Here is a 22,599-nt window from a genome sequence, read left to right on the forward strand (position 1 = left end):
AAAAAAGTCAAAGATCATATTCAAATTGTCCCATAAGTTGGCAATCACTGTTCCATAACTATATTTTTCATTTGTTTTTCTCTTATAAATATTTACCAAATTCATCCTATTTTTTTAGTACTTTTTCTTTTGTCTTTAGTATTATAATTTTATATTGGCTATTTTCTTCTAAACTTTTTGGAATATTTTTGATTTTTGCCGACTTTTGTAATAAGAGTTATATTAGTTTTATTCAATTTTCGTTGTACTGGTTATTGCAGATTGTTCAACAGTTTTTTGAGCAAATTTTTAGAAAAGATCTCTTTTAAAACAGCTTTAACCAAAAAAAAATTATTTTTATTTGGAAAACTTTTATATTTCAGGAATAGGAAATAAAGGTGATTGCAGTCTGTTCTAATACGGAAAAACACTTATATTGTTAAAAAGCACGAAACAAGATCATTCTGATATCAATGTATTAGCAATATTAAACCAAATTTCGGTATTGTTTTATCATTGACTTTTTTTTGTTATCGTATTTGCCAAATCATATTTTCTAACGAGTTAGATTGTTTTTCAAAAATAATTTTAAGTTTCTTGGTATGATGTATCATATCAACCTTTTTTACTGATAATATTAAATAAAATATCTTTATACAAAAGGTAGCAATAAATATGCGAGACCGAATGTATATTTTACATTATCATAGTATGGTACCACCGTACCAGTACATATATTTTTTTATCAACAAGTAACAATAAATACATACATGAAAATGTATATATATATATATATATATATATTATATTATCATATAATAGTAGCAGTTGATATATATGTGTAGAACTACATTTTTCTTTGAAAGAAGTATCGCCATTGTATCGAATCAAGAATTGAATAAATATAAAAAATATCCAAAATATAAATAGTAATATTATTTTTTATATTTATGATATTCCCAATACTGCTAATTAAAATTATAATCAAAACATATTAGTTATTTGGATATTTTAGGTATTTTGATAAAATTAAATAGTTAAGATACAAAGTCTCCAAACCAAATTATATTCATGATTATTTAATGATAGAAGTAGAGTAACTGATTCGAACCACAACTAATAGGTAGTTTGTTATAGTTGGGTAAATCGAGATAGATTGGATTTCATAAGTAATCTCTGCTTATTTCCGGTAAAATCAATGAGAGATTATTTTGTATGAAAATATGTATTTCAAATATAACTAGATTTTGACCCGCGCTTTCAAAGCGCGGGTTTTTTTTTTTTTTTTTTTTTGCAATCGACAAATATTTAGTAAATGTTACATTTTCATATATTTGTGTTTTATTTTATAAAAGACTTAAAAATTTTATCTGTATTTATCGTATTTCATTTTAAATGACTATTTATGTTAAAAAAATTAAACTTTATTTTTTTAATGAATTAAGTTGGTATAACTCTGATAAATTAATTTTATTATGTGGTTAATATTTTAATTAAAAAATTATATACTTTTAATAAAGATTTATACTTTTCAATAAAAAAATTCAATTATTTTTATGAATGCTTAAATTATATTAAGAAAATAAAAATAATAATAATTAAGAATAGTTGAAAAAAATTATTGAACTTAGACTCAATAGCCCAAAGAAAAAAAAAGTGAGAATTGAATCTGATTTTTTAATAGGCCCAAATGGTCCAAGGCCCAAGAGAGATTTGATGTGGGCTAGATCCAAAATAATGATCTAATATAGATGTGTTATTAATATTACTTAATTGCTCTTAATGAAACATGCAATGTTAGTAAAAAAAAGGACAGGCTAAGGTAATTATGACAATAGGATCCTGCTTTAATAGTATAGACTAGATTTTGACTCGCGCTTTCAAAGCGCGGATTTATTTTTGTTTTTTTTGTTGCAATTGACAAATATTTAGTAAATGTTACATTTTCATATATTTGTGTTTTATTTTATAAAAGACTTAAAAAATTTATCTTTATTTATCGTATTTCATTTTAAATGACTATTTATGTTTAAAAAATTAAACTTTATTTTTTTAATGAATTAAGTTGGTATAACTCTGATAAATTAATTTTATTATGTGGTTAATATTTTAATTAAAAAATTATATACTTTTAATAAAGATTTATACTTTTCAATAAAAAAATTCAATTATTTTTATGAATGCTTAAATTATATTAAGAAAATAAAAATAATAATAATTAAGAATAGTTGAAAAAAAATTATTTGAACTTAGACTAAATGGCCCAAAGAAAAAAAAAAAGTGAGAATTGAATCTGATTTTTTAATAGGCCCAAATGGCCCAAGAGAGATTTGATGTGGACTAGATCCAAAATAATGACCCAATATAGATGTGTTATTAATATTACTTAACCTTTAATGAAACATGCAATGTTAGTAAAAAAAGGACAGGCTAAGGTAATTATGACAATAGGATCCTGCTTTAATAGTATAGATTACAACGGGTGCTTGGTTCAAGCCTACCCGGACCTTGGAGGACCCGACTCAAACATGACCCAAGATTTGAAATTATCTTGGTGAGTTTTCATATTGCAAAATCAAATTATCCAATACTCGGGAAAAATCGATTTGCTAGTCATATGGCCATGCTCAGTAAACTTTTCTCAGATGTTGGGAGGAAAAAGCTAGCTCGGGAGTGAGTGTATGTTTACTCACGCTTCACTTTACATTTATGATGATATGAGTAAGAGAGTGTCAAACATTTGTGATTGTTAATATTCTACATTACATTTTGCATACTGTAATTGCCTGGGGCAGTTTCAAACTAAGCTTGACCAACGTATCCTATTATACCTTTCAGTTTAGATTGTGGAAGTAAGAAAATAATGTTCTGTGATTTATATCCCACCGACAACCAAGAAATGTAGGATCGTCTTTCTGCAGAAACATAACTCATGTTAGCTTTGCTTGCATCAGAACCCAAGAAAATTCGACTTGACATGAGAATCTCGAACTTACATACAATTCTACATGTGAGCCAGTTAGTTTGAAACTTGATCTGGAAAGAACCCTTCTTTGAGTCTGATCCTTCTGTCTAATAGAATCTAAGCTGAGACTGAGAAACACCAAATTGAGAAGTTAAATACTTCTCTATCAGCAAAATCGCAATTGCATGAGTCCTGTGAAATGAGGTTATGCATCATGGAGATATACATATAACAATGCTTCAGGTATGCAACTGATATTTACCTTTGGGTCGAGATAATATTACTCGTGGAGTAGACAGAGCTCTTGAAACCTTGACAAACTGCCTCAAAATAGAACAAAAACACAAATAGGTGATTATGTACATAGGGTGATGAGTTTATTGTACCCATGACAGACTAACCGTCGTAGAAGAGCTTCTGGGTTGTATGGAAATAGTTTCTTCTGATGTAGCCTCACAATTGAGTTTTGTAAAGAAAGCAGACACTCTTTGGCATTTTCGAAAGCCTGGGGATGTAGTATCTGGTTTTGTTCAACCTCAGGAGTCTCAACCAGCAATCTCCTTCTCTTCGAAGTTGAATCATTTATATTTTCTTCAAATGGGAATTCCACAAACAAGGTCCAAGAGTCGCATACTGTGCGCAAGCATCTACCAGGAAAATACAATGGGGAGTTAAACAGGAATCCGCCTCTTTTATGTAACTGTTTGGAAAAGTGCATTCCTTTGAAACTAGAGAACCCATTCAAAGACTAGCATACGAGATAACATGGCTCATCACACACAAAAAAAAAGTATCTCGTCCAGTCTTGATACTCGGGATGGAGCTGTTAAATTATTTAAGACAAAAGGATTAACCTCAGCAGGTACTCTGCACAGCTAGCCCCGATGTCTTTAGATATAAGGTAATCAAGAAGGACTTGATGATCGTAATGCAGCTGCAATAGAAATCAAAGGTGTGGACATTAAGAAGTTTAGCAATAGTTGAACAAAAAGAAGAGCCTTCCTTCATGGAACACAGCACAGCAGATTCCCTTATGTGAATTTCGTGAAAATTACCTCTGAAAGAAATATCCAGAAGAGGATCACAGGATTGAACAATGTTGATAAACGGACGCAAATCTCCTTATCTTGAAGCAAACGCTCTTCCCCCTTAAGCCTATACAGAAAAAACGCCCATAAGAGAGCTCACAGATATTTGGTTAACTAAAAAAAGACAGTGCTTTACCCTACTTACAGTTCCTCTCCAGCCAACGGCACGGACAGCAATTGCAGGAGAACTTTGAATAACAGGTCATCCTACACTTAAATAAAAAAGAGATTTCTTAAAACTTTACTGTATGGTTTTAAAACCCTAATCACATATGGCAGATACAGAAGTATAAACTAAAACCTCATGCATGAACAGCTGGATGAAGCATGTAGAGAAGTCAACACTCTTCTTGCTATAAGTTCCGTGATTTGAAAATGTATCACCTGGAACCTGTTGTTCAATCCATTTAAACACCCCTTCCATCCCTTTCTTTCTACAGTCAAACTCACAGTCTTTGTCGGCATGTCTACTTGTATAAAGTAAAGTGAGTGAGCACCGTAGGAACAGAAACACAGATAGTCTTTGCAAATGATTAGAATGAGTCTCATTGACATCCCTATCAGACAAACTAACAAAAAATGGAGATCCTTCTAAACAATTATCTTGGACGGGCTTATTCCTATTTAGGGTGTGTTGGAGAAAGCGTTGAAAATGGTGTTGCAAATATTGCAGCCATGAAAGAAGGATGGAACATTTTATATTGGACTGATATGTAAGTCTGATCATCAACACCTACAAAAAGGGAGATATAGCAGCGTAAGAAGGACTTATTAGGAGATATATTGAGAAGGAAAGCAAAGAAGTTGTTTGAACTTGTAACTTCATAAACAGAAGTAATAACGTACCAGCAACTTGTGCACTAGGTATCTTGACATGGAAGAGCCACTTTGACTTTCTAACTTTGGCTGGCACAAACGGAGGAGATCCGGAACAAGCTCAGTGATTTTTTGGAGTATCAAATGTGTAGTTCCAAAAGCATCAGAATCTTCTGGAAAGCGAACCTGCTGAACCACGGTTGAGAGAAACTGAACAAAGTTCCCAGGAAATACAGTTCCTTCCTCACTGTTTCCAATGCTTCCCAGAGTTCCATTGTGAGCATGACGATTAGAAAAATGAGTGTTCACTCGGCACCAAGGGATCTTTGCAAGTGTAGAGTTGACAGAATCCAAGTAAACGTCAATAACGTCTTCGTTTTCTTCTTGGCTCAAGCGCTTCAGTATATTACGAAGAACTCGAAAGATACCAGACACCGTGCACCAGTCAGCCTTTTTCATCTCACATTTAAGAACATCGGAACCAATATTTGAACCCTCAAATCCAGTTGGAGAAGGAAGTGGGAAACTGTAGACAAGTGCTAGGTGCAAAGAGTCACAAAGGAAGCGAATGAAATCATCCCATTGACTTCCCTAAGAAAATAAATCAGTATGTAATGTAGATAAAGACATTCTAAAATCTGGAGTGAGGAGGCAGAGAAGAAACGTACAGATTCAACGAGAGACTCAGATACTTGCACAAGAATGTTGCCAGCCAAATGCTGAACATGCACATTCTTCGCACCTAACAAACCAACCTGCCAGAGATACCAAAATCAAACTAGGGACATGAACTTGTTGTTGGCGGCTTAATCAAACAACTTCAAATCATTAACAATGAAAGGTAAGGTACCAACTTTCTACACTAACTAGAAACAGAAACGTATCCATCTTCTGCAGAGAGAATCAATTTGACTATTGCAGAGAGGATGCGGAACTTACAAGATGGGCCACGAGTCTTTCTAAGCATAAATGATCTTTGGATTCTGGAGAAGCAGCAGCAGTTTCCTCTCCCTCTTCCTGTTAAAAACGAAGCTAATCAAATAGCTGCAGCAAGCAATAAAGAGAACGATCGAACGAAGAAGACTAACCGAATCAGAATCAAAGCAAGATTGAATCTCTCTCAACACCTGAAAGGAATCGGACTCAGTGCCGCCTTTTAGAATCCACAAGCTTCGAACAATTGATTAACCAAAGATGTACCTGCGATAGAGAAAGAAGCATATCCTTCTCCATTGCCTCCGCCGGCAAATTTACTTCTCCTTCCTACAACGACGGTTCACGGTTGGGATTATATGAAACTCACAGGAAGGCTTTACGGAGAAGTAGAGTTAAATAGAGTCCTTACAGCGTGGCGGCGGCGGACACAGCGATCGATCAAGAGATGAAGGCGAGAAACTATCATTTTCTCCCGCCACTGTTTTCTCTCACCGGAATCTCTAAACCCCTTCACTGCCAGCATCGTTCTCGGGACGCCTTTTTTTTTGTAAGCGTTATTACTAAAACGCAGCGTTTGAGGCCTAACTCTTAAAACGCAGCGTTTTGTCTACTACGTTACGTGCAACTGAACGAAATAGCTTCTACCGTCGTAGGGGCAGGGTCACAACGTTAAGAGAAGGTTGTGAAGTGTTCCATTCTCTTGCCGTGAAAACAAGATTCCATACGCTGTCTGGTATGTGACCGGTAAATACAATGCTACAGAATCAGTATTCTCTTTCAGATTTGAAATGTTGCAACTCAATGCTAGGAGCTTATAGTCAGCATGGAATAGTATAAAAGGCTCGGAGCTTCTCTGAACAAATCCTACCTAAACGGTGCAGTAACATACTTATTATCTATTAGTAGTCTGTCGCCACAGCGGATCATCTCAGCAAGGTAAGTTCATGTGGAACCAAATGAAGGAAAGAGACAACAACGCAGGGTTTAAGGATATTATTCTTTGCGTGGTGAATTTGATCCAGAAGACACTGCAACACACATTCTCCTTTCGAATCTTTATACGGTTAAAGGGAGATGGAATGATGATGCAGAAAGATTAGAGGATGAGCTTCTGCTATAGATCAATGATTTAGCTGGATTGAAGTGAACAACAACAACAAAACACAAGTTTTCTCCTCTAGAGACCAGTCTATTCCAGAAGTAGTTAAAGCGCAAGATGAATTACATACGTTGTGTAGTTCATCATGCATTGAACAAGATCAATTTCTTACAAGACTTGTCTGTTGAGATTAATAATTGTTCTAAACAACTGTCCATCTCATTTCAATACCAAATCACTTGTGCAACAACTGTAATAACAGAGTAGAAAGTAACAAGGTTAAAGATCGTTAGGTCCCAAAAAAAAACACAAACTTTCTCTGTTTTCTAGTTTCAGTACACCAAGTTCTAAAAACACCAGACACACTAACAGTAAGAGGTCACTAAAGATTGACAAAATCCATTAAGAGAGACATAAGCTAATCGAAACCCTCTAGTAAAGACGGAAGCTTTCATTTGTGTGAGTTCCCTGAAGTTGTGATGGAGAGATCCGGCCACGCAAAGTACTCACCGGAGACGAACCCACCGGCGTTGTTGGTCTCTAAACCCTCGAACTGCCACGTGGCTGGTATCGTAACAACTCCCTGATGACCACCGTTACTCCCTACATTCGTCGTCCCAGCGTCACCCACAGTTGAAAACGGCCACACCGCCCTCCCGAGTCCAAAGCTGACGTCATCATAACCCGACCCAAGCCCGATTCCGAGAACCGACCCGGATCCATGCGTTGCAGTGGCTTTTTGGTTCAGCAGAGAGGTGAAACTGCCGCTGAGAGATAAAGCGCTTCCCTTTCCGTCAAGAGGAGCGGTTACGGTGTGGCTAACGCCGTTAGAGATCGACGACTGAGGGAACAGAACAGGTGTCGCTTGTAACGGAACGCTGCGGCTTCCGGCGGAGGAGGAGCAAGTGCGGGAGCGTTTGGCGGCTTTGCGAGTACCGCCGCCGACTGGAATGTCGCGGAGAGTACCGCCGTGAGTCCAGTAACGGCGGCAGGATTTGCAGAAGTGACGGGGCTGGGAGAAGTTGTAGTTGTTGTAGTAACAGAACTTCGTGTTGGTCGAGTTGCAGCGAGGACAAGGGAGCTGCTCTGTTGCCGGAGGAGGATTCGCCGTTATTACGCCGTGAAGTCTCATCGCGTCGGTGTTAGACGTTGTCGTCATGGCGGAGAAGGATTATAAAACGTGGGAATGAAGAAAGGTTGGAGCTTTGTTGTTGTTATGTATGGAGTAAAGGTTGAAACTTTTGTTAATAGGGAGTGAGATTTTGTTTTGCTTTCTATGGAGGAAACAAACATGCGCTGGGGATGGAGGAGAAAGTCAGGCTTTTCTGACAGAGGGTGTTGGGTTGATTAGAGGCCACGCTTTCTCTCTCTCTCTCTGTCTTTAAAGTTTGTCTTTTTATGAAGTTTTGTTTCGGGAAGTATTGACTCGGCTATGGGTTGTCGTGAACAGTGATGGCTCTGTTCCCTCCCTACACACTATGAATCGGCTCACTTCTTACGTAGGTGGCTCTTCTTTCAATGTTTTTCAGTTTGAACAATGAATTGTTTCGGACAGAATAATTTCTACATTATTAGCGGTTAGAGCACCATTATCCTAGAGACCCTAAATGGGTCTCTTATTTTTTTTTAATACTTTTTAATTGTAAAAGTGAATTAAGAGACTGGATTAAGAAACCCGAACATTTAGGTGCTCCATTGCAAGTCTCTTATTAAGAGTTTAAAAAAAAAAAATTTAATTAGACACCAATTTTTTTTTTGATTTTTCTTATTAAACTTAAACTTTCTTAAAACATAGTACAAGCTAACTCTATATTCAAGTTCTTGATTGAAAAACTTACAAAAGAACCAAGCACAAGGGGATTCACAGCATTTGGAGTTTTCACGACTTTGAGTTTGTAGAGGATAACAAGAGTAAGGAAGGAGATAATAATAATTATCAAAACATGCGGAGACTAATCTTGCATACCTCGTTAAGCAGTGGTTCAGGTTCTCTATCTATGCAAGACTTAAATTTTACTCTTAGCATACTGAAAAGAGGCAATGCATCCCTCTGCAACCTGTATTAGTACATCAAATTTGTTTAGGTAACAACAAAAGAAAGGCTAGAGCCGTTGATGAAGAAGAAGAAGTGGAAGTTGTCTCAGCCACCGTACCGCCAAACGCAGACGCAAATGCTGCATCGCTATCTTGATACAACCTCACGCCTCTCCTCCTTCTCTCGCTTCTCTCTTCAGACACAAGTAACCTCGAGATATCCTCTCTCTGCAACCTAGCTTGAAACGCCGTATCTCTGTTCCTGCTTCTTACCCTCTGATTAGAGTCTCTAGGGCTTGGCATTTCCTTGGTTAGGAAGTTAGCAGAAGCAGCAGCTCTCTGTGCGAGCAACCTCTCCAATTTGCATTCCGATAACGCCTTCATCCCATCCTGTAAGCAAAAGATTTCAACAATTTTAAATTCATATTAGCTCTTGTTATGGAAGGAATAACAGAACCATAGCAATATGATCAAACCATAAAACAGAGGAAAATTGTATAATTAAGCTCATACAAGAAACTTGGATTATTATTATTAGACAATTAAGCTTACTATTATTAGATTACCACCAGTTCATCAACAAGTTCTCACACACACACACTCACTCTGATCTCAGAACATAAACCCTAATTAAATAGATTTCTCCAGAAAGTAATCGAACACAAATAGCGAAACATCCAGTCACTACCACATCAGCTGAGCAGAATTTTTTGTAAGATCGATTTTCCCTACAATGGGAAGTTTCAAAGATAAGAGAGGTTTACCGAATCCGGTGCAGTGAACGGTGACGGTTTGACCCGAGCGGGTTTGGGACCGGTCCCGGGTCTGATGATTTTTTTCTCCGCTCCGTTGCCGGCGGCACCATCTCTCTCTCTCTCGCTGCGAATTGAGAGAAATTGAAAGAAGAGCCAAGTCGGGTAAGAAGGAGAGTAGAGTCTCAAAAGTGGACACGTGTTAATAATATCCGTCTCTTGTAGTCTCCAAATAAGAGACGTGTTTTCACATATAAGCTAATTTTCTTTTATTTTAATTCCTAAATAACATAAGAACCCCCACTAAATACGAGCGATAAAGATGCTCTTATGGAGTTTTACATTCGTTGTTTGTTTTTAAATGGGTTTTGATAGATTAGTTAGACCACCTTTTTTAATAATTCATTAGTTATCTAAGAGGGACTTTTTTAATTTAAAAAAGAAAAAACTGCAAATGCAAAATAGTACGTATAAAATAGTAAAAGAAATAACAAAAAATAATGTCCCTAAATAAAACCAAAAGTTATCAACAATATATAAAACAATTTGTAATTAAATATTAATCAGGCAAAAATATTTGTATAATTATGAACTAATATAAAATTGTCAAACTCTTAAAAAAGGATAATTCATATATATATATATATTGTGTTTCTATCCAGAAATAATATTTTAAGTATAAATTAAAAAATTTATAAAACAATTTTTATTTAAACATAATCAGACAAAAATATTTGTATAAATAGATTTCCTAAAATATTTAAATACAATAATATATATATATATATATATATTTTTTGATGAAAACCTTATCATATATAAATAATTTGATATTTGATTTAAATTTTTGACAACATAAATTATAATTTATAATATTAATAAAATAGAAAATAATAAATATTCGTAAAATTATTATGTCTCTATGTGCGGACAAAACACCTAGTTTACTATATAAATTAAAAAAGTGATCAGTTTATTATTCGATAAAATAATTTTCAAATATTTTTATAGTTTTAGTAAAAATATAATAAAAATAGATGTAAATTGTCTTACATAGATGTGTTCATGAATTATAATTATTGGCGCGGGGTTATGGACAAAATTTTTGTTTCATCTCAATATTTGCTAGGGTTATTATAATTGTGAATTTTTGTGTTTTGGGTTGATCATTGTATTTTAATGTGAAGATTTATGTCCTTAATCAGCAATTATATCTTGGTATGCTTAACCAAAGAGTGAGGAAGTTGGTTTAGCCGGTTTAGGTAATAACCAAGTCACATGTGTTGCACGTGTGTAGTCTTTGTAAACGACTAAGATAAAGTCGTCTTCCTCCTTTGGCTCTCGTAAGTCGATCTTGATGAGTCTGTTTGTTACGATTCGATTCGTCAACGATCAACGTAAACCTCACACCACTCTCGATCTTTGTCACTCGTTTGAAAGAAACGTGTAAAGAAACGTAAAACAGAGACACGAGAGATTGTTCACCCAGTGTTCGTCCTCGATGTGAGGAGTTACTCACTGGGGCCAGATCAATCCTGGCAATACACTCAGAAGAAGAATCCAAGCTCAATCATGAGCTACAATGGCGATGAGATCAACACTCTCTCTCTCTCACTCGCTTTCTCTCTTTTTCCGTTACAAGAAGATAAGTCAACACTGACTCTATATGCCGTTAAAGATGATCAAACCCTCTATCGCGACTAGAGGGACTTCCCTTGGTTTACGGCTCCCGGTACAAATCAAGTAGCTAAACCGGCCTTCACCTTCTTATATCAATCCGTAAAACCGGATACTGAAGACTTGAATCACAAGGCACTGCACATTCAACACTCCACCTTGATTTAAATCTTCTACAACTCTTGTTCTTCTTTTTCTTTACGTATTGCCAATACTTGGATTTAACCTCTGGCATCATTGACCCTTTTTTCACTGTCAACAGGTCAGTTTGAGCAGCTCCAATGCTGCCTCAAACTTCTGCACTGGTATGCACTTAGTTAGCATATCTGCAGGGTTCCGAGATGTGTGTATCTTCAACACCTCTATCTCACCTTCCTCCACAATGTCTTTGACAAAGCTATACTTCACCGCCATGTGCTTAGTACGTTCATGAAATACTTTGTTCTTTGACAAACTAACAGCTGATTGCGAGTCACACCAGACTGAAACCTTCTGCTGTTCAAAACCCATTTCATATAGTAATCCTTTAATCCATATTGCCTCCTTGATAGCTTCTGACAAGGCAATATACTCAGCCTCTGTTGTAGACAAAGCCACCACTGGTTGAATACTTGACCTCCAACTCACTGTGTTCCCACCAACTGTGAAAACATAACCACTAGTAGACCGTTGTCTATCCAAATCACCAGCAAAATCAGAGTCAGTATAGCCTTGAACTCTGAGATTAGCATCACTTTTAGAGTAAATCAGATTTAGATCAGCTGAGCCTCTCAAATATCTCAACAACCACTTCAGAGCTTCCCAATGCACACTTCCAGGTTTGCTCATGAATCGACTTACCAATCCAAGAGCATAAGCCACATCTGGTCGAGTCCCAACCATAGCGTACATGACACTACCAACGACACTAGAATACGGAATCTTCTCTGTGTCTATGCGCTCATCAGCATATTTTACTGAAGCAAGCTTGAAGTGAGATCCCATTGGTGTAGCAACTGCCTTTGATTCAGTCATTCGAAATCTTTTAAGAACCTTCTGAATATATCCTGATTGGCACAACTTCAAAATACCTTTGCTCTCGATCTCGTTTAATATCAATTCCAAGAATTCGACTTGAAGGCCCCATGTCTTTCATCTCAAATTCACTGCTCAACACATCCTTCAACTTCTGAATTTCAGACTTCCGTTTAGCAGCCAAGAGCATATCATCAACATACAATAAGAGATACACATAATCTTCTGGACCAACCTCCTTGATATACACACACATATCTGAATCACTTCTGGTAAATCCTTGAGACACCAAAAAAGAATTGAACCTCTTGTTCCATTGTCTTGGAGCCTGCTTCAGTCCATACAGCGACTTCTTTAGTAAGCATACTTGATCTTTACCAGGATTCACTTCGAACCCTTCAGGTTGTTCCATGTATAACTCTTGCTCAAGATTCCCATGCAAAAACGCTGTTTTTACATCCATTTGTTCCAACTCCAAATCATGATTCACAACCACTGACATTAGTACTCGAATTGATATGTGTTTCACAACCGGTGCAAACACTTCTTCATAATCAATTCCTTCTCTTTGAGTAAACCCTCTCGCCACAAGTCTTGATTTATGACGCGGATCTTCTACTCCTGGGATTCCAGGCTTCTTCTTATACAACCATCTACAAGATATCACAGTCTTATCCTTTGGTCTGTCAACAATGTCCCACGTATTGTTCTTCTTAAGAGATTCATATTCATCAGCCATAGAACCATTCCACAGAACCCAATCTTTATCCTTCAATGCATCGTGATAGCACCCAGGTTCTTCTTCTTCAATCTCTTCTGCCGCTATTAAAGCACAAGCAATATTAGAGTAATCTGCTAGCCAAACTGGTGGAACTGGTTCTCTCCTCTTACGATCTTTAGCCAACTGATAGTTTGCCAAGTCAACTACATCTTCGATCGCAGTACCCTCAACCTCTGAGACTGAGTCATCCTCTTCATGAGGTGTACCAGAAGTAGTAGCTCCACCTTTTTCTGTATTATCTTCTTTCTCAGGCTTGTTCTGAACTATCTCAGGTAGACTATGTTGAATAACATCCTGTTCATCAAGATCAGCTCCTTGAAACTCTTGAACTTGACCGTTAACATCTTTGAACATCTTTTGTTCTTGAAACACCACATTACGACTGATGACACATTTCTCAGTATCAAGAAGCCATATCTTATATCCTTTTGTGCCCTGAGGATAACCAAGAAACACACCCTTTAAAGCTCGAGGCTTTAACTTCCCTTGATCCTGATACACAAAGGCCAAAGACCCAAAACGCTTCATGTGCTGATAGCCAGGTCTTCTTCCCAACCAGATCTCTTCAGGCACATTGTGATCAATCGCTGTACATGGAGAACGATTCACAATGTAAGCAGCCGTTGCAGCAGCCTCAGCCCAAAACTCTTCACCCAAGCCAGATTCACTCAACATACATCGCACCTTCTCCATAACTGTTCTGTTCATTCTCTCAGCAACTCCGTTTTGCTGAGGAGTATAAGTACAAGTTCGATGTCGCTCAATCCCTTGCTTTCTGCAGTATTCATCAAACTTCCGATTGCAAAATTCCAAGCCATTATCTGTTCTCAACACTTTAACCTTCTTGTTAACTTGCTTCTCCACAAGTGCTTTCCACTCACAGAACATATCAAAGGTTTCGTCTTTAGAATTCAGAAACATAAGCCACACCTTTCTAGACTTATCATCAATAATGGACAGGAAGTATTGTTTCCCTGAGAGAGATGATGTAACATTCGGAGATCCCCACAAGTCTGCATGAACATAACCTAGAACATCTTCAGTGTTATGCTTTCCAACGTTGAAGCTCAGTTTCTTGGATTTTCCAAGCACACAATGTTCACAGAAGCTCAAGTCTGTGATCTCTTTCTTCTCAATGAGACCTTTACCGACTAGAGTCTTCAAACTGTTTAGGTTCATGTGACCGAGCCTGCTATGCCAGAGTGCAGTCTTACTTAGCTGAGTTTCTGCATTGTAGCTTTCACTCATCTCAGTTTCACCATCAAGTAAGTACAGTCCATTCTTCAGAATTCCACGCAATGCCAGTTTCTCATTCTTGAAGAAACTTAATGTGCCATCTCCACCTTGATGAGAATACCCCAGTTTGTCTAGAGTACCAGTAGAGATCAGATTTCTTCTGAGATTTGGGACATATCTGACATTCTTGAGTACTTTGATAGTACCACCATTTGTATTAACTCTGACTGTTCCATAGCCTTTTGATTCTACAGTGTGATCATCGCCAAGTAGAATCATCAATGGATCCTTTTCACAAAAGTCAAATAGCCATTCCTTATGAGAAGTCATATGGAATGTACAGCCTGAATCAATAACCCATTGACTCTTTGCGTCCTGATGATCCATGTTAAGCGCTTCTGTGAATACCAACTTCTCAGTTATAACCCCTGCTTCTCCCTGACCATCATTTTCACTCCTCTTCCTTGCATAACAATCCTTCTTGATGTGTCCTTCTTTCTTGCAAAACCAGCAAGTCACCCGAGACTTGGAGTTAGATCTTCCTCGTCCCTTCCCATTCTTAGAGTCTTTATACCCTCTAGAATTTGATCTTCCTCTTTCATTAGTAAACAACGCAGAACCAGAGTCGCGTTCAGACTTTGACTCAGTAACCTCACGTTCCCTAGACCTTGCTGCTGAGATAACCTCCTCAAGAGATAGTGATTCTCTTCCATACTTCAGAGTATGCTTCAGTTGATCAAAGTTTGTAGGTAATGAGGTAAGCAACAGTATCGCTTGAACTTCATCTGACACTTCCACCTGCAAACTTCCTAGCTCTGTAACAATCTTCAAGAAATCATCCACGTTCTGATCTATGCTTTTAGACTCAGCCATCTTGAAGGTGTAAAACTTCAGTTGCAGATGTATACGATTAGGCAAGGAACTTTCCGTATACAGATGATTCAATAGAGCCCAGATCTCAGCCGTAGAAGCATCTGCATTGATCTTACGAAGAACCTTATCACCAAGATTCATCACTATGAGGTTCTTCGCTTTCTCCGATTTCTCAATCTTCGAAGGATCAGGGACATTCTTTACCAGAGGTTCTGATGATGGCTTCTCATCGCCATCAGTCTGTGCTTGTTTCTCTTCGCTCTTTGATAACGGAACTTGCATTTCCAGCTTCGAATCCGTAAGAACCTCCTTCAAGCCGAGATAACCGAGATGCGCCATCATCCTTATCTTCCATAAGGAGAAATCTCCGGTTTCGTCAAAGATTCCGATGATCGGATTCTTCATCGAGTTGATCATTGAGCCTGTGCTCTGATACCACTTTGTTACGATTCGATTCGTCAACGATCAACGTAAACCTCACACCACTCTCGATCTTTGTCACTCGTTTGAAAGAAACGTGTAAAGAAATGTAAAACAGAGACACGAGAGATTGTTCACCCAGTGTTCGTCCTCGATGTGAGGAGTTACTCACTGGGGCCAGATCAATCCTGGCAATACACTCAGAAGAAGAATCCAAGCTCAATCATGAGCTACAATGGCGATGAGATCAACACTCTCTCTCTCACTCGCTTTCTCTCTTTTTCCGTTACAAGAAGATAAGTCAACACTTACTCTATATGCCGTTAAAGATGATCAAACCTTCTATCGCGACTAGAGGGACTTCCCTTGGTTTACGGCTCCCGGTACAAATCAAGTAGCTAAACCGGCCTTCACCTTCTTATATCAATCTGTAAAACCGGATACTGAAGACTTGAATCACAAGGCACTGCACATTCAACACTGTTGTAACAGATCGCAGAGAGAGAGAGAGCACCATTGTAAACCGATGAGAGTTCAAGTTTGAGTTACTTCACTTATAAAAGACTAAACTGTGTTAGTCTTTTTTTACTTTGATAAACCACAGTTGATATCAATCTTAGATTAACTCTTCCATTAAATCGGAACAAGGTCACCGATCTTGGTATAAGGTCGTAGCTATAATAACGGTTTAAATTTTATTCTCCAAGAGAATTTCGATAAACTATGTAAATCAGCTAGTTGGTTACATACGCAAAGAGCTAATGTTCTGAGATAAAGGGTTGTTTCCTTTTGGACAAGTGTGACAAAACTGCTATACCCCCGAGACAAAAATATCTGCAAATTAACAACTAATTATATCAATAAACCAAGAACCATATAGCATCAATTGGTTGTACTGCACTTGAACATACATGAAATCAAACCACATGAAAATTGAACTACGGCCTAGAATGGCTACACTTTTAAAATCAGCAAAACGTAAATGAAAACGACTATATCATGTTTTTAGGGGTAATATAACCAAAGAAACAAATAGAAACAAGGAATAAATCTCACATTCTCAGAACAGAAATTACAAATTTTGGCAAGAAAAATATTTGTATAAAAAGAGATTATTAAAGGTCACGAAGGTGGAGGAGATTAAAGGGAGTAACGTATTTGGAGTCTCCGTTGAGTAATTTGTCAGCGATGATGAGATTAGCAGCTTCGCTAGGATGGTACGGGTCCCAAAACACATGCTTTGACCGGTCCGTACAAAGGCTTGAGGTTGGTCCACATGGCAATATCCCGGCCAATCTCCCTCCCGTCCCACAGCACGCCTCACTCGATGTCTTAAACCCTATTATCATTTTTTCACAATAACTATTTCAAAATTAATTCAAGAAAATGTGTCTATATACACAGTAAAAATAACATAATTAAAACGCAACCTAAAAAAAGGCCAAAACCACGATAAAATATCCCTACTAAAAGTAGTAATTTGAATTCCTGATATATATATATACTACCCAAGTTATTACTTCATTTCAAAACTGCACTGAGGATAATATCAGATATTAGAAATTTACAATTTGATAGAAAACCACAAAATAGAAAAATACGACGATAACGTGAATTGCAAAAATGGTAAAATATTATTTTTAGAGTAAAAGAACCGAAACATCCAAGTGTGCACTCGCTGTTTAAAAACCCATGGGCCACTAATATCCATACCGTATTCTTTGTAGTTGACAATAAGGTCCATAACTAGATCATAGACGTTTGCATACACGAAGTGTGCGTCTTTAAGACTATCTTTCAGTTCCACCATCAAGAGATCTTTGAGACGAGCATTGTACTGAAGAGCCAACTTGTTTGCCAAATCAACACATTGTTTATCCTTTAGCTGATTGATTGATTTCTGGTACGGTATACATCCGATTGGAGCTACATTCCCGACCACAAATTTACGAGCGTCCAATGCATATAATCTCTAAATTTTTATCACAAAAACATATATATTCTAATTAGCATCAATAACGATTATAATTACTTTTTTTTAATAATCTATCTAACATACCTTGAGTTGATCACGAAGATGGCTAATCATGTCCTCAACAAAAGCTTCAGGAGTTTGTGTTAATCTAGCTTGAGCCGCAACAAAAGGGACTAAATAGTTGTTGAGAAAATCGTTTGAGCCAATTACTATGGAGAATAAAGATTTCTTTATGTAATCTCTGGCCTTATCTTCACCCAAAAGCTTATCAAATTGCTTCCTTGTAATACTAAAGTAATCAACTTGTATATCCATTCCTAACCGATTAACCTAAAAAATCGTAATTTGAACCTTTAGGTTTAGGTATATACAAAAATCTACTGCATGTCTATGTACACAGTCAAGCAAATAATTTGAGTTGAAAAACATTTTTAAACACATATTTATAAAATTAATCTAACCGGTTTTAAAGTAAACTTTTCCATCCAATCAAACGGTTGTCACATGAAATATACGATAAATACGTGTGCATGAAGGCTAAAAGACTTACAAATACACTTCCAGTAGCATTGAGAATTCCACCACCACCTGATGCGTAATTCACACCATTTAACAATGCTTCACCATTTGCATTTGGTGCTAGATATGGAACTGCATAATTTGGTTGCCCTAGCTTTTCTCCTACAGACAACAAAACATAGTTAAAACAAAAGCATTAGCATAATCATTACAAAAATGAGAATGATTTATATATTCCGAAATTATGGTTTTGCTAAATTACCAACGATGTCAGCTATAGTGCGACCGTTAGTAAACCGGCCGGTTGGATTCCCACGAGATGGTTTGAAATCGATTCCATTAGGAGGACTATTGGCTCTAGACAGTGTTTGCAAGTAATTGTTGTTCCCTGCGTCCACTAGCGAATCGCCAAAAACGAAGGACGCGGCTAAGGCGTTTTGATCTCCTGCAGTAACTACTCTTCTTGATCCAAAGAAGAACAATATGAAGAAAGGGACGAAGACACTAGTTTTGTTCATTGTCATGAAATGGTTTCCGAAGTTCTGACTTTTGTGTGTTTTGGTGTTCTTTGACAAAGAAGAGTTTATATAGATAACTCTTCTGACTGGTTAAGAAGGTAGGAGAAGCAACCTTTATGTGTTCGGTTTAGAACTGGGTTGTTTAACAAACAAAAAGCTTTCTTCATGGTCAACATGTTCCCAAATTTTAAATTTTTTTATTACATAATATACAGAAAGTTAGGACACCAAATATTTGTTGTGTTTTATGGTTTGAAAAGTTTGAAAATCGAAGACCATTGTTTTGGTATTTACTCTTAGCTCTATTACATCATCATGCTTCTATATTATGATTATTATCACTTGTTATTTTAAAAATCTTAGCTGGAATATAAAATAGAAAATACTAAAAGTCTCGTATGGGCTTATCATTATTGGGCTGATAAATTACGTGGAACTATGTTTTCTGTTTCGATTGCCATCAGAATCAACACCGAGGATATTAAAATGCTTTTATAAGAACTAAAAAATTGTTAAATTTATCGCCACTGCCAAAGATTGAGCCCGGATCACCCGAGTGACAGGCGAAATATTTACCACTATACTACAACTTCTTTGACTGTTTAACACTGAAGTTTTTATTTATCAAATTATCAGCCATTATCCTAATAATATCACAAGATCTTATAAAGTTAAGTTATAAAATCTTTGATTAAAAAACATCTTATTGCGTTCTATGTATAGTGTTCAGAATTAAAACCGTGCATTTCGGAAGTAATCTCTATGAATACCACATACGAGGTATGTACTATATAGGTAGCTTGTATAATTAGTAGTGTTGAAGCCTTTTAGTGTTTGAGCAAACTGATTAATAACTATCAACTTTAAACTAGCAATAACATACTGAAAAAGAGAGAAGGAAACGTAAAACGTAAAACAGTATTAATAATCAAATGACCAAAAACGCATGTTCTTCCCATAATACGAACTTTCTCTTCTGCTTCAGCTAATATTTTCCTATGGCCATCTACAACAAGACACCAAAACACCAAATTTAGTGGGATTTCATCTTCAACAAGACACCAAATTTGACACTATCCCACCAAATTTGGTGTAATGTGAATAGTGTTACACTAAATTTGGTGTAATACTATTCATCACACCAAATCTTTATAATACATATTTTAACATGTTTCATTTAAAAATATAGCTTAATTACTATCAAATTTGTAATTAAACATAAATATATTGTATTATTTTTATTTTAAAATTTTTCACATTTGGTGTAATAATATTCATCACACAAAATTTCTAAAATACATTTTAATATGTTTCATTTAATAGTATAGATCAATTACTATAAAATTTGTAATTAAACATAAATAATATAATATTATTTGCATTTTTAATTTATTTTCATATAATTAAAATTTTAATTTTATTATTATATTCATAAATTAGTAAATAACTATTACTATTTATCACTTACAAATAATAAAATATAAATATAATCTAGATGTAACATAATTATTATTTATCAATTACAAATAATAGAAATATAAAGGTTTTAAAAATGAAAACATCAAATAATATATAATATTGTTTTTGGTGTAAGATTCGGTGTTATTGTTGGAGATGACAAAAAAAAATTGACACCAAAACACCAAATTTGGTGTAATTTCAACCAAATTTGGTGTCATTGTTGGAGATGCCATAAGTTACTTCTCTAAATGTTGTGTTGAGATTCCATCAATCAGTGCAATAATCGAACTTAGAGAGCAGATGTATATATCATCAAAAAGCAATATCTCATCGATACAGTGACGGTTTGAACAGAAAATAATCTTGATTTGCATTACACACCACTCGAGTACACATGAACCATTCGGTTCCAATCACCACGTTCTTCTTGCTTCTTCCTATGCTCGCATCAACACTAGACACTTAAAGCCTCTACCTTCCACCTAGTATTTGATAAAATTAATAGCATATTATTGTGTTGTTCAAAAAAAGAAAAAAAGAAGAGAATTGTTGTAATCCTAAGAGATTGGAATCTGTAAATTCTTATTTTATTACTCAATTATAAAGTGCCCTTATATATGAGAGTTACAAAGAGATAAAGGGAAAGACATAAATATGGAAAGTAAACAAATATAAATAAAAATAAAATAGGGTTTCCTTTTCTCTAACTAGGTAAACCGTCTCTCTCTCTCCTGCTGCGGCCGCCTCTCTCTCTCTAGGTATTGGGCCGGTTATGGACTGGACCGATTATGGACATCCATCATATGATTTATAATACTTCCCCTTGGATGCCATAACCATACAGGGATCGTATACGCTTTGGATGTTGCCTCATTAAAACCTTACCAGGAAAACCCAGTGGGACAAAACCATGGTGACGGAAAAAGAGTACAACACGTATACTCCCCCTGTTCTGATCATCACTGAAGATCCTTCAGTCTACACATCCCAATCTGATGTGTGAGCTTCCTGAACGTGCAGGTCGGAAGTGCTTTAGTGAACAGGTCGACTAAGTTGTCACTGGAACGTACTTGGACCACTTGGACCTCTCCAGCCTTTTGCAACTCGTGTGTAAAGAAGAACTTTGGAAAAATATGCTTTGTCCTGTCTCCTTTGATGTAGACATCTTTGAGCTGAGCAATGCATGCTGCATTGTCCTCATACATCACGGTTGGTTTCTTGCACTCGGCCATCCCACAATCGGCTCGGACATGTTGGTCATCGACCTCAACCAGACACATTTGCGGCTGGCCTCATGTATGGCTAAGATCTCTGAATGGTTCGAAGATGTGGCCGCGATCGTCTGCTTCATGGAACGCCATGATATGGTCGTACCTCCATGTGTAAAGACATATCCTGTCTGTGATCGAGCATTGTGTGAATCTGATAGAAAGCCTGCATCAGCAAAGCCAACTAAACCATCTTTGTTATGGTTAGTATAAAATAGATCCAAGTCTTTCGTTCCTTGCAGGTAACGAAGAATATATTTAATCTCGTTCTAGTGCCATTGGGTCGGACAGGAGCTAAAACTAGACAGTAGGTTCACGGCAAAGGATATATCAGGCCGTGTGTGAGTTGCCAAATACATTAAAGCTCCTATGGCACTGAGATATGGCACTTCGGGACCAAGGACATCCTCATCGTCCATCTTGGGACGGAAGGGATCAGTGTCCATGTAATAGCCCTCACAAGCAGATATGATTTTGGTCGAGAAAATTCTTTAAGATCAGTTTGAAGATTGATCGATCAGAATTTACATAAAATCGACACGGTGAATTAATTTCGACGGGGCTGTCTTTTGGTCGAAAAACCATCTCTTGATGGTTCTGGTCGAGTGTTAATTATTATTGTCGATTTTTATTCGTTCTGGGCGAGTTTATTCAGAGAAGGACGAGATTCGAATGATGAAAAATATTTAGTCGAAACAGTCCGAAAAATATCGACAAAACTCTGAAAATTATTTCTGAACAGTCACATGCTTTGCACCTTCTAGCCTACTTGCTTCCTCAGTAATTAGGTCACATGACCTGCACCTACTTACTTGCCTACTTGCTCATTAATTCAGTCACATGATTGTCACCAGCTGCTTGCAGCTTTCTTCTTGGGAGGGAAAGGACAGCAGCTTGCTGTTGGAAGTGCTGAAGCTGCTCTCCACATGTCCTTTCTCAGCCTTGCTTTGTGCTGAGTGAAACCCTCACCTGAAGCAACTTCTTATGTTATAAAACACCATCTTCTCTTCTCTGGACGTTCATAACCTGCAAGAAAAACCAGAGAAAAATTCAGAGAGAAAGAGAGAAAGAAGAGAGAAAAATTTGTGAGAAAAACTAGTTGAAAAATTCAGAAAAAAATTCAGAGAAGAAAATTGAGCATGGACAAACCTTTCTCACCATCCTGTGAATTTATCCAGTGTGTTCTGG

General features: G+C 36.6%; 3 protein-coding genes across 7 annotated transcripts; all 3 read right to left on the bottom strand.

Moving 5' to 3' along the window:
- Positions 1-2,642: 2,642 nt before the first annotated feature.
- Positions 2,643-6,484, bottom strand: LOC106347639. Of its 4 annotated transcripts, none has more exons than XM_022719452.2 (14): positions 6,194-6,484; positions 6,049-6,111; positions 5,937-5,975; positions 5,788-5,865; positions 5,517-5,603; positions 4,879-5,439; positions 4,334-4,765; positions 4,178-4,239; positions 4,000-4,099; positions 3,799-3,878; positions 3,346-3,591; positions 3,207-3,264; positions 2,980-3,072; positions 2,643-2,894 (listed from the first exon to the last, which is right to left on the bottom strand). In XM_022719452.2, the coding sequence occupies exons 1-12, from the start codon at positions 6,305-6,307 to the stop codon at positions 3,225-3,227; spliced, it is 1,902 nt and encodes a 633-aa protein (XP_022575173.2). In that variant the 5' UTR covers positions 6,308-6,484; the 3' UTR covers positions 2,643-2,894; positions 2,980-3,072; positions 3,207-3,224. The 4 variants fall into 4 exon arrangements, with proteins under 4 accessions (XP_022575173.2, XP_022575171.2, XP_013642677.2 ...); XM_022719450.2 differs by having other exon boundaries at positions 2,976-3,072; XM_013787223.3 differs by having other exon boundaries at positions 2,976-3,136.
- Positions 6,485-6,755: 271 nt separating this feature from the next.
- On the bottom strand, positions 6,756-10,320 carry LOC106399575 (dof zinc finger protein DOF3.4-like). 2 transcript variants are annotated; one of them, XM_048776492.1, is made up of 3 exons: positions 9,682-10,311; positions 9,037-9,307; positions 6,756-8,940 (listed from the first exon to the last, which is right to left on the bottom strand). In XM_048776492.1, the coding sequence occupies exon 3, from the start codon at positions 8,040-8,042 to the stop codon at positions 7,335-7,337; it is 708 nt and encodes a 235-aa protein (XP_048632449.1). In that variant the 5' UTR covers positions 8,043-8,940; positions 9,037-9,307; positions 9,682-10,311; the 3' UTR covers positions 6,756-7,334. The 2 variants fall into 2 exon arrangements, with proteins under 2 accessions (XP_048632449.1, XP_048632448.1); XM_048776491.1 differs by having other exon boundaries at positions 6,756-9,307; positions 9,682-10,320.
- A 6,318-nt stretch (positions 10,321-16,638) lies between these two features.
- On the bottom strand, positions 16,639-18,749 carry LOC106351725 (GDSL esterase/lipase At3g50400). The gene is made up of 5 exons (XM_013791481.3): positions 18,427-18,749; positions 18,196-18,326; positions 17,730-17,975; positions 17,384-17,642; positions 16,639-17,009 (listed from the first exon to the last, which is right to left on the bottom strand). The coding sequence occupies exons 1-5, from the start codon at positions 18,686-18,688 to the stop codon at positions 16,786-16,788; spliced, it is 1,122 nt and encodes a 373-aa protein (XP_013646935.1). The 5' UTR covers positions 18,689-18,749; the 3' UTR covers positions 16,639-16,785.
- Positions 18,750-22,599: the final 3,850 nt, after the last annotated feature.

Source organism: Brassica napus, chromosome A1 (genome assembly GCF_020379485.1).
Source record: "Brassica napus cultivar Da-Ae chromosome A1, Da-Ae, whole genome shotgun sequence".
Lineage (NCBI taxonomy): Eukaryota > Viridiplantae > Streptophyta > Magnoliopsida > Brassicales > Brassicaceae > Brassica > Brassica napus.

Excerpts from the sequence above, each read along its gene's own strand:
- LOC106347639 (XM_022719452.2), bottom strand. The coding sequence starts at position 6,307 with ATGCTGGCAGTGAAGGGGTTTAGAGATTCCGGTGAGAGAAAACAGTGG. Across the intron at positions 5,976-6,048 it reads TGCTTCTTTCTCTATCGCAG|GTGTTGAGAGAGATTCAATC; the intron begins GTACATCTTTGG and ends GATTCCTTTCAG. Across the intron at positions 5,440-5,516 it reads CTGAGTCTCTCGTTGAATCT|GGAAGTCAATGGGATGATTT; the intron begins GTACGTTTCTTC and ends TTATTTTCTTAG.
- LOC106351725 (XM_013791481.3), bottom strand. The coding sequence starts at position 18,688 with ATGACAATGAACAAAACTAGTGTCTTCGTCCCTTTCTTCATATTGTTC. Across the intron at positions 17,976-18,195 it reads ATGCTACTGGAAGTGTATTT|GTTAATCGGTTAGGAATGGA; the intron begins GTAAGTCTTTTA and ends ACGATTTTTTAG. Across the intron at positions 17,010-17,383 it reads TGTCAACTACAAAGAATACG|GGTTTAAGACATCGAGTGAG; the intron begins GTATGGATATTA and ends AAATGATAATAG.
- LOC106399575 (XM_048776491.1), bottom strand. The coding sequence starts at position 8,042 with ATGACGACAACGTCTAACACCGACGCGATGAGACTTCACGGCGTAATA.